The 12,226-nt window shown below is 43.8% G+C and overlaps 1 protein-coding gene across 1 annotated transcript in view; it reads left to right on the forward strand.

Moving 5' to 3' along the window:
- Nucleotides 1-12,226, forward strand: part of PDE7B (phosphodiesterase 7B) — a 289,123-nt gene that overhangs the window by 220,526 nt on the left and 56,371 nt on the right. Inside the window, exon 3 of the mRNA XM_032770233.2 lies at nt 7,493-7,576. Coding sequence (XP_032626124.1) covers nt 7,493-7,576 — 84 coding nt within the window. The remainder of the gene's footprint in view (nt 1-7,492; nt 7,577-12,226) is intronic.

A 12,226-nucleotide genomic window follows, 5' to 3' on the forward strand; every position in this document is an offset into this window, starting at 1 on the left:
GGACTACAACAGCAGTGACGCTAGTGATACCACATTACTCTGGTGGCAGAATGCCTATCTTCTAAGGCTAAATAACTTCTACATTTTTAGGAACACAAGGATTACCATACTGAGCCAGGTTACCTAGTTTAGCATCCTGCCTCCAACAGTGGTCGGGGTTGGTACTATGAGGCAGGCATAAAATGCACAAAATGCATGTGATTGCATAGTACTCCCCCCGGTAGGAAGTTCCTAGCTCTTGTTATTGCAATGAAAACCTTCAGAACGTGAACAGAATGTAAACCACTCCAAAGGTGTGTGAAGTCTGTAGAGTTCTTGAGCCTCTTTTACTGTTCATAACTTTGCTGCATGGCAGCAGAATGACAAGGCTCAGGCCAGTCACACTGTTGCTTACAGAGTTCTGAACAACAGCAGTGAAACATGAAAGATCGTGTCAATTTCACAGTGCTGCTACTTGGGCAGACTCTGAGCCACAGCAGAGGTGCTAAAACTGGAATTATAAAATACCAAGGACCACCCAGAAGAGAGGCAGATGTGAAGGCGCGCGCGCACACACACACCACACACGCACCCTCTCCAGTCATACGATATGTAAGATTCTCTGCAGGGAGGGGGAAGAGACAGAGAAGCTCCTTGCAGCAGTTGGAGAAAGGTGAAGTTTCATATTTCCCAGCCAGAGAATAATATCAAAGGTGGAGATTCTAAGCCAGGTGTAGGGGAAGTAGCCTACTACAACTCCCAACACTATCCCTCTTCTTAGCGGCTAAAGAAGCTGAGAGCACTAAAGTTCTCACCAGAGCATTGCCTCTGGACCTCGTTGTCACTCCTCTTCCTCCCAATTGTTCATATTCATCTCTAGCTAGTGGCCTACTTAGCTATCCAGCTAGCAAGTCCCTGGTAAATTTTTCAAGCCCTGGTTGTGCAATAACTGAAGCAGGTTATTTGGTGGAGTCGCATCTGCTACTTCCTTTAGAGACAAAAGAGTCTCAAGGATGATTTCTTGTCTGCTATTTGCTAACGTTGGTAATAATATTTTTATACAAGCCCGTGTTGTCCTTGGAACTATTTTCCCAAGGCTCTTCTGCTGCTTTTGTTCAATATTTTTCTGTTAGACTCCTGTGATGCCAATGATTGAGGTTTCCAGCTATTTCATTGTACCCACAAACTATTGATTGAAACGTGTTGATGGCTCTTGCCGACAGTCGCCTAAGTCAGAACCCTCCATGTCTCCATATGAAAAGGGGGCTTGGACAAGCCTTCCAGCTCAGTTGTCATTCACTCCTTTCCTCTCTCCATGCTTTTGTATTTTATAGCCATGCATACATGAATTTATATTCTCAGAGAAAGTGCTCATCATTTACCATACAACAGTATCTAGACTACCTTAGATTTCCAGTTTAAAGTATAGAGCAAAACGGGTGCTTAAACAGCACGGTGTGGTAAATGTTGACTTTTTAACTATGAGTTGTGTGAGAATAATAGAAACATATACTGTATGAAGATACGTCATATACATGCTCTGTGTGTGCATATAGTGACCATCCTCAGGGACAGCAACAGTAAAATGTTCCTTACAAAAGAAAATAGTTGCCAGTACTGTGATACACTCTAGCCTCAAGTAGCTGAATAAGCTGGTGAACAATTTCTAGCCCATTATTACAGTTTGGGACAGCTGTGGAAATTTTCCGGGTAAAGCATCAGTATATGGAGATGTGACTAGGTTTGGGTAATTGGGGTTCAAATAACTGAGTTTGTGTTGAGAAACGGAGCTAGTTGAATATTTTTCTTCAAACTTTGTTTTTTTATGAAAAGGGGCTTTTTCTTAACACTGAATTTTCCCCATGAAGGTTCAGGTTTTTTCTTTGAAAGTCCAAACAGCCAAAAACTGAATATTTTTTGTTAAAAAGACAAAGACTGAAAATTGATTATTGTTACTGCTAATGTCCTGGAAACATTCTTTTTTCTTTTTTTTTAACTACCTCTTAGAGACAGCATGGTCCAGTGGATGGCCCACTGAAATGGGATCTGGTTTCCTAGCTCTGACACTGATTTACTGTGCAGTATTCTGCAAGTAACTATTTCTGTTGCCTCCACTCCCCTGCTATAAAGTGGGGGTAGTAATTGTAGCCTTTCCCCTGAGGTGTGGTTCAAGCATCCTCTCTGGTACTTGGAGTGGCTTCTCTCCTCTTCTCGCAGGGGTTGGATTCTGAGTTCCTTCTTGTGGTGCCAAGGTGATGCCTCCCTGGGGTGAGATACAAGGGATGCTGTCCTTTGGGAAAATGAATAATGCTACGACTGCAAGGAAGGAGTATAAAACCCAGTTGTTGTCAAAGGTGTGTTGTCAGATGCTACCAGTTTGGTGCTCTGCTCTCTCCTTGTTGGTATCACTCAGCTGCGTGCGTGTGTTCCCTCTGTGTACTGCCCCAGCTCTGCGCAGATAGCTGACACAGCAGACCCGAAGAGAACCCACAATGACCACAGAGTCTAGTAAGGTACGAAGGCACGTCGGCCAGGTTTATTGCTGCATTGGATATAATAGTAGTTCCCTGTAGGTTTCTTAGCCTAATTCATGGCATACTACAAATATGTACCCACAGTCAATGGACTCGGCTCATTTAGTGGCGGGACTTTCCACTGCCCCCTCGGCCGGACAAAGACATAACCCCAGGAATACATTCTTATACACAGGTACAAACAAGTTACACATCACTCCTGACGTATTGAGGTGCAACCGCTTTACGTAGTAGGGTGCTGCCTCTCGCCTTGTACAACTTGATTCGATCAAAACAACTCTATCCATCATTTTACCCTTTTGCCCCCGTCATTGGGATGGGTCGGCCTGTTCTTTCTTATCTGTGGAATGTTCCAGTATGTGAATGTTCTGATCTCTAGTGTTCAGTACCTTTTAGGTTCGTATCTTTTTGCAGCATCAGCCCTTTCCTTGCCAGCTTCTGTGAGCAGAGCCTGCCTCTGGCTCACAGCTTCACTTCTTTGCTTTTTAGCTAAGTCTTGACCATTACTTTAGTTCAGGCCTCAGGCCTCATACTGGGCCTTTATCAGGGCCTTCACTTACTACACCAGTATGCAAGAAACAATAAATACATCAATACAAACCATAGGTGCCAACTCTGTGGGTGCTTCGGGGCTCAAGCACCCACAGGAAAAAAATAGGGGGTGCTCAGCACCCACCAGCCACAGCTGTTTGGCAGCTGGCAGGAGGCGCTCAGGGGAGGGCGGAGAACAGTGTGCAGCAGGAGGCGGGGCCTTGGGGGAGTGGACAGATTAGGAGTGGGAAGAGGCAGAGTGAGGGTGGGGCCTTGGAGGAAGGAGTGGAGTGGGGGTGGAGCACCCATGGGGAAAAATAAAAATCAGTGCCTGTGACGCAAACCCCAGCAAAGACGTAACGCCCCCAGAAACAACAGTATAACAAAGGTGAACTTTGTGGGAAGCAGTAAAATAGGATCTGGGGAAGGAAAGAGTTAGTGTTAACTAATATGTACTCAAAAATAATTCAACCAATTTCCCACCTCCCACCACTCACAACTCTGCCCACTCTCCTGCTCCCTCCCAGGCAGCTGATCCACTAGAGATGAACCTGGAGACAAATGTTGTAGTGCTGTGACCATTGGCTGCCTTAAACAAAAAGGGTCCCTTTACAGTGTCTTTGCTCCTGGGTGGGGCAGGGTCCTCTCTGGCTTCTTGGAATGGAGTTCCGTGGAGGCCTTGACTGGCTCCCGGTAGCTGGCGCCAGGTCAGATCTCTGCCACTCTGAACGCTGGTCTCTGCAGGGCTGGAACTGCCTGACCCAGGCACGACATCCCACAGCAGTTCAAAGACTCCCTTTGTGGGGTGGTTTGTTATGCACAGATTCCCTGATTGAGCTGTTCAGCTTTTCTCTGCTCCCCAAAGTCACAACTCTGATCTGACACTGAAATGAGTCTCTGGCTCTGAGTCAGGCTGTCCCGTTCCATTGAGAGACTGAGCAACCTGACTTGTTCTTGGCCAAGCAAGCTGCTTGTCTGGATCACCCCATCCAGAAGCCTGTTGGGCTCACCAGGAGTTTCTTGTTCCTTTTGTCTGCAGCCCTGATTCCAAGCATGCTGAGAAATGGTGTCAGAGGGCTCACGTAGCCATTACTGTTGTCTGATGTTTGGAAGTCCTCCTGTGCATAAGGACATCAGTGAATAAGAACAGCTGTTCAGAACCAAAATAAGGGTGCAGTCTGCCTGCAGGTGAGGTGGCAGAGATGTGTAGATGAGACCAACGCAGCCATCCAGCTTGACCCATTTTTAAGCACTGAACTTTTTATGCACGTATATGTTTCAGTACATTGCAGTAGGACCCCATGGAGGCTGTCCAGCATAGAGGTCTACTCAGCCCTAAGTTTTAAGCCTGCCCCAGACCTGAACCCCAGAGGGTCAAGTCGTTTTCCAACCTGACCTCTTCCAGTCCTTCCTGCAGAACCTGAGTCAGTGCCTCTGCCACTGTGCGTGCGCTGCAGAGAGAGTGGCACTGTGACTCCTTGACGCACTCACTCAATGCGTGGCTGGCAGAAGAGGAGCATGCAGATGCCGCTGGGCCTATCTCCTGGGCAAGAGGTCATGAGAGCCCACCCCACCCACGCCTGACATGGTCTGGTTGTTTTCTGTCCTGACCCAAACCTGACACTTGTAGTTGGGTTACGGGGTTCTAGTCCAGAGTTCCAGGAGCTGGCAAACTCCACGCAGGGTTACACGATACTTACCTTCCTTTGTACAGCACTTTGAGATCTGTGGATGAAAAGTGCTACTTGACAGCTAAGTAGCAGTAGTGGCACACACTGTACAGTGCAGAAAACGTCATTACATTACGATAACACTCACAACATCAACAAACCTTCTTTCCCTACCCCAAGAACCAAAAACATTTGTATACGTCAAAAGATAAACGAGCCAGAGCTTCCTCAGAGTCCACTGGGGACTTCATTATTGTCAATCTGTTTTTCATGGAAGTTGCCAAGATGCTACAGTAATGGGCTGCAGTACAAAACCTGAAGTTTTAGTAAAATAGTATGTTAAAGAGTGGAAGTCCTCAGATGACCATTGTAGAAATGCTGCATCGATTGCACACTTTTAGCATTCTGTGAATTGTCATCCGTGAATTAGCACATGAAGCCGTGTATTAAATAGACTAAATAATGCAGTGGCACATCCCAGCTGCTGTTGCATGGAGAAGGCTTCTCATTCTGTGATAGCTACAGTCTGTTCTCCGGCCTTGCTAACATAAGTTGCCTATGTGAGGAAATTCAGTCCCGCGGCATTTCAAACAGCGGCTTTTGGAAAAGGAATGTTTCTCCTGCTTATTTACTGCATTCGCAGCAGCAGCAGCTCAGTAACGGCTGCTTAATTCTTCTCTTGTCCCTTCTCCCCACTTTGAAAGGACCTTGACACCATGATTGCAGCCAAATTCTGGTTCTTATCATGCAGCTGATGTTTCAGCAGCAGCTGTAAGTTGTCAGCACTGCCAGCATCTCCACCCTTACTGGCAGTATTGTAATAAGCCACACACTCCTGTTACCTAGCACAGGCTGGGTTTTTATTATTTTTTATTAATTATTATTATTATTATTATTAAAAAGAGACAAAGTCAGATGCCAAGCGGGCAGACGATTCATTAAGGAAATGTCTCCCCTGGAGAGCCCAATGCTGCCTCCAGACTTGGGTCTGACAAAGATGCGGCTTTGTATGTGTTTGCAGCATTGAACATTCCAGTATGCTATCTTATGTCTTCAGCCTGAAAAAATAAAAGAGAAACAATCCTTTTTATTTCCCCTCATCTTGTTTGTTTCACTTTGAAACACAATGAAGATGGAACAGTGATCTGACTCTCAGCTGTCAAAATTTCCTGTCCTGTTTTCACAGAATCCTTCCTTTCACTACCAAAAGGTGATCTGAAATGAAACGCAACTAATTGTATTAATTGAAGAACAACTGCTTAGCTTTATTTTAAGCCAGAAGACAAATAGCTGGAAGCTTACACAAGAGAGCTAGCAAATGCATTTTGCAGCACCGCTGTGGAAATCAAGTCTGCTAGCACTCCTGCCTAGAGAACTGTAGGGGCATAGGCAGCAATATGAAATTTGTACACACAGACCAATCCATTCCCCTCCAACTGCTGTAGGCTCAAAATCTCCAGCCGGTAGGCACATCAGTACACACACTTTGATCACTAACTCAGCAGGTGCTGTTAGATGAACAGGTGCAGTGAATTGGTAATAGTCCTGACAAAGATTTAAAAACAACCCACCAACACCACAACCTGGCAGTTTGCAATAAACAATGCTTACCGCCAGGGATTAAACATTTTGGCTGGGATGTATGTCTGCTGCCTACACCTGGCTTATTGATAGACTTCTTGCCATTCCTCAGCACTTCCACTGAATGCACTTATACTTAATTAATAGATATTGAAAAGACCATACGTGTTTTCACAATCAGAGGGTTTTTTTTTTAAATGTTATGTGTTGGTACAGTTACATTAGGAGCAGGTAGCCCACTTCTTTTTAGAGTTACCTGACAGCCCTCAGTAGTCTTCACAGAAAAATAAAAACTCAGAGGGAGACTGCTCTGAATTTAGCTATGACCTCAGCACAACTGCCTATTCTGGGACAGATGTGGCTACTCCTACCCAACCTGAATGGTACTTTACTTTTCAAGTAGTCTAATTAATTTTAGTGGTGCATCTTGAGGAAATAATAAGGTACTTGTTAATGTGAGTAAAGCAATCTTGCCTAGTCTCACTATCTTATTCCAAAACTGGTGGTATTTAGTTTTCTTCTTAAAGCCTCAGTTCCTGGAGTCATGCTATTTTTTTGAGACTCACAGCTTACTTTATTAATGAACATTTCTAACTTTCATTGTTGCAGAGAAAAGCTTGAAAACATCACATGAGTGCACCCTAAAGGCTCAAAAACACAAAGGGAAAGGAAAAGAATCATTTTTTTAATATCATGATTTTTAAACCAGTTTCATTATATTTGGGGGCTGATTATTTTTGACTATAGGGGGTTGGTAATACTGGTAAAGGTGGCAGCAGCTGTCTCCTTGTGTCTATGTGGTTTAGATTGTAACGTCTTTAAGGCAGGACACACTCTGCTGTGCGTCATGTACAACACTGAGCACCCTGTCAGCAGTAAAATAACATTTTTAAGCCTAATGGTATAGCTGGGATAAGAAACTAGATTTCTGCAATGCTCCTGAAGTGATGTGAGTCTATTCACTGGATGAGCAGCTATTCAATAGGATGGCTACATCTTTTCTCCTATATTCTGATCATATCAAAGGATTGAGCTGTACTGCAGTACCTTGTTCTACGGGGAAGCCATGTGAAATGGTATTTGAAGCGTGGCTTTCCGGGCAGAAGATTGTGATGCTATCAATTTGATTGGTTAATATTACATAAGAAGAAAGGGTGGACACCCCTTCTAACATCTGTGGGGGGTTGTGTTTTGCAGGAGATGCACGGGTGAGAGGTCAGACAGGGGTTCTCTCTGAGCGCCGTGGTTCCTACCCGTTCATAGACTTCCGTCTTCTCAACAGTAAGTGCAACCCTTCCCCCAACTAAATTCCCACTGGGAATGGATTTGTAAAGGAAATTTAAAAACCAAAATGGTTATTAAAAGTCTATGACCCAAGGATCATTGTGCCATATTCAATGATCTGCTTTCCTCTTTCACTCAGTGGAGAATGTGCCATAACACTGTTGTTCCCACCCAGTGTTTAAGCATGAAATGTTTTGAGTAAATGACCACCATCCATACTGCTTACAGTTGGTCAGATAAATACGTACTTCAGTAGTGGTGTGATAGCTGCCAGCATGGCCAACCCCAGGGATTGAACTGGGGACTTCTGCAGTTAAAAGCACCTAAGGATATAGACTCACCATCTTAAAGCTTTAACCACCTCTTATCCTCTGTGGTTTGGGCACAGAGGGGGAACATAACATACACTGAGCAGTTTATTACAGTGATATGAATTTTGCCAACTGTCAGAGCCCAATGCAAAACCCAGTGGAGCCTTCCCCTTGACTTGGATTTTGCATCAGGCCTATAGTGAGCATCTGTCAAAAAACAGCTATAACCTCATTTTTATTAAAGTTATTAATCTAGCGTTGTAGTGAATAATGAAGGACACAGCTAAAAAAAAGTCCCAGTTCTTTTTCACTTGACCTCTCTCCATTTATCCAAACTATGAGAGGGCTTTTTCTGTCTTCTCTCCTTTAGAGAGATTCCTGGGAAATGCCCAGTTATTGCACTCCAGTTACCCAGTGTGCAAAGATGATTAAAAATAAAAATTTCACTCACAATTCTTTGGTCTTTGTATTCAAACAGAATACAACACAACTCTGACATTCAGACACAAGTAGGGCTTGGCATAAATCTCATGTATAGCACAGGTCATTTGAATTTTACCTTTGAAACAACAATTACTAACAGTCTTCATCAGAATAGACTGGATCTAGAACAGTTGCTTAGTGATTAAAGTTTTAATCCTCTAGTGATTAAATTTTTCATTAAAAAGCACTTATCGAAACTAAATTTTAAACCCTGTTTGCTTAACTGCTTTTCAGAACTCCTAGGATCCGGGGAATGGGAGGGCTGAAAATAGGTGGGCCTGGAGCAAGTGCAGGAAGAGAAGAAGGGAACTAGAAAGAGGGGAAAACTCAGAGCTCTGATGTGCTGACACTTATGGAAGCTGGCAATGCTGCTACAGTCTGGTAAAGATTTTAGTTTTGGAATCATCATTATCTGTTTTCTGCTTCCTCCACTATTGGCCCAGACCAACTGCTGCCAAGTCTTGTACACTAAAGGTAGTGCTGAAGTCAGAAGTCCATCAGAACGTTGGGTATGATGCTGAGGTAGGGGGACATAGGTGATGAGACAAATCCAGAAAGTTGCCCAGGCCAACCAGAGAATATCAGACCTGCTGAGACCCTTGCAATATCATTAAAGATATGGGCTCTGTAGCGGAAGACAACTTGAATCAGGTCTGGGGAGTTGAAAAGTATTGGGAAATAACAGACAGTTAGAAATCCAACTGTAGGAATGAGTTAGAACTTAGATGTACTCACAAGGTGAGGAAGAGCAAAGAATAGGGGTAGAAAAGGGCACAAGGGAGGGAGAGGTACTTACATTTTTTTGAAAAGTATGTTCAAGGGCCCAAAACTTACGTCTCAAAATTCTAAGCTGAAACTTGTTTAATCAGACCCAGTTCACCTCTCCTTGGTTATAAATCGATTTTACAAGAACACCAGCTTTCATTTATGCAGTGGCAGAAGTGAATAAATGTTCACATTTGGCTCTGCCGGAAGTATTTCATTTTTGATTTCCGTTTTGTTTATTTAGTAGTCCCATGAAACTCTCCTGCCCCCCTCCCCCCCCCAAAATAAACCTTTTCAAATTGTATTTTTGAACTTTTCTGTTGAAGGTAGGTTTTCTGGGGGGAAATAGGAGGTTTCCTGCTGATTCATTCTTCCAATTCAGGAAGGTCCGGCATGCACAGATGGAGGGGGTCACCACAGACAGCAGTACTGTTGTGATGGCTCAGGGAGTAAGGAACTCAGCTTGACCTTCCTAGCACCTGTGGCTACCCTATAATTTAAAAGAGGTGTCTTTCTGCATGCTGCATCTTCCCATTCAAAGGAGCTGTGCTGCTAGTTTATACAGCCACCTCATTTGTGTTTCATTTCAGATGCTGAATGTTACAGAGTAAATCACTGTGTCCTCTCTCAGGGGGACTTTAGACTTGTTCTTTCTGTGTTGTTTCTCTTTCATCTGAAATTAGTTATTTAGGCTATGTCTACACTACAGAGGTGTGGTCTTAACTCAGATTAGCTAACCGCATTAGCTGGTGTGGGTTAAAATAGCAGTGAAGACATGGCAACTCAGTTTTTAACTCAGGTTTGCAGCTTGAGTTCATCGCCATGCCCCCCATGGACCCTAACTTGAGCTGCTATAGGCCTGAATTGCCATGTCTGCACTGCTATTTTAACCTGAGTTAGCTAATGCAGGTTAGTTAAACTGAATTAAGCGCACACCTTTTTTTTTGTCCTGGTAGTATAGACAGAACTGGTGATACCATTAACGTGAACTAGGCAGTTGCCTAGGGCGCCAAGATTTGGGGGCACCAAAAAGTAGTGCCCCCCAATTTTTTTACAACATTTCTCCCCGAGCGCATGGTCGCTGCTCCACTTCTGCCACCTCCCAGGCTGTTGAGTGCCACAAGCCTGGGAGGGGAGGAGAATTAGAGCGGGGGTGGCATGCTTGGGGAGGAGGCAGAGCAGAGGTGATCTGGGGTAGGGAGGTGCCACACGGCTCCCCGGGAGGGCACCTCAGAGCAGGTGGGGGAGCTGCCACAGGGGGGTGGGGGCACCTCAGGGTGGGGAGGGGTGGAGAGCTGACGCAGGGCGGGGGGAGCACGCAAGGTGGAAGTTTCGCCAAGGGCGCGAAACTTCCTTGCACCGGCTCTGAGTGTAGATATATTTTAGACTGAAAAAAACATCTGTTTGACCTCTGTGAATGGGGAAAAGTAGCAGTCTTGAAAATATGGAGGGAACCAAAATTGGATTTTTGTGTTTTCATTGTTATATTCTAAGGGACTGATGAGAATTTGTTAATGTTTAAATCCAAAATAAGGTGAAATCTCAACACTAGACCACTAAGGTTCCAAATGAAGAGTGCACTGGGCCTGTCTCACTCACTGTGCACATGTCTGTGCCTGGGATGTACACAAGCTTTTATTTTGGCCTCATCCATACTCACTAAATAGGGCCTGTCTATTTAACATATACTGTAAGTACCGTGGGAACATTGGTTAAAAGAACTTCCTCTTAGAAGGGAACAAGCAGCGTAAACAGAATAATCTTATGATACAACTATATAAAGTGTCAGGACTAATACTACTAAAATTATTTGGCACCATGAAATGTTTGCTTAGGTAGGTATAACTAAGTGAGAGATTAAGGCAGAACAGACTTTACTAGAAATATAGTCAATATCCATAAAGACACATTATCACAATCATTTCTCCATGATCTAACTGCTACAAATTCAGATAAACAGAACTTAAACTCAAGCTACACAGCTCCATCTAGCAACTCCAAATAATATTACACACACACCGCATCTCACAAAAGAAAAGAGAGAAAAATTAAAGTTTATTATTAAAGAAAGACGTACATTCTTAAAACAAATATTTCAGGACACTGCTATTTAACATAAGACAATATTACTCAAATATAGCCTTTATGTTTATAGATTAGTCACGTGGGTGGATTTTCTTTCCAACATGGCCAGCCTGGGTTAGCATCAAGGTTGCCTGTGTCTTTTGGCTTCTTTGGATTCTGGCACCAAATTTAATGTATGGTTAAAAGGTATAGTAAAGTCCTTCTGGAGAAGGAAATTGCAACAATTCTGAAAACGGATCTTATAGGGTAGGACTCGAAACCAACTGGATTACAATTAGCTTCCTGCTGTTTGAGCTAAAGTCTATGATGATGTCTAAACATTCCTCCAGTGTACAGCTGAATCAGAGAGAAGTTTGGTGTGTGTAAGTTGGCTTTGACAGGGCCAGGTTGCCAAGCCCCATCAGGATTGTCCATGCACATTTTCTCTCTCTCGTCCGGCTGATGGAGAGGTAAGGTTTTAGTGTTCCTGTGACCGGAGTCCCAGGGGAGCTAACTGAGGTCACTCAGCTAGGGTGAACTGCAAAGAATGGGGCAGACACTCCCCAACTCTGGTGAATATTCCAATACTTAGATTTACTAAGCCAGCACAAAACAGCCTCTATAATACCTCACCGGTTACCCAGAAGCCAACAACACAGTTCCTTTAAAATAACCCAGCCTCAGGCTTCCACCCAGACACCCAAGTCAGATATGATGAGGATCACTGAAAATCTTATTCATCATATAAAAAAGTTCTACCAATCCCAAAGAATCGGATATATTACCTCCTAGGTTAATGACTATTCCAGATCCTACCCAAATACTCACTTACAGCCAATTCTTATTAACTAAACTAAAATTTATTAAAAAAGAAAAGATAGAGAGCATTGGTTAAAGGATCAGTATACATACGGACATGAGTACAATCTTGAGATTCAGATTCATAGCAGAGTTTCTCCTCCCTTGGTTTTCACACCTCTACTGCTAGAACAGGGCCCCATCCTCCCTGATTGAACTAACCTCG

Source organism: Chelonoidis abingdonii, chromosome 3 (assembly GCF_003597395.2).
Source record: "Chelonoidis abingdonii isolate Lonesome George chromosome 3, CheloAbing_2.0, whole genome shotgun sequence".
In the NCBI taxonomy this organism is placed as follows: Eukaryota; Metazoa; Chordata; order Testudines; family Testudinidae; genus Chelonoidis; species Chelonoidis abingdonii.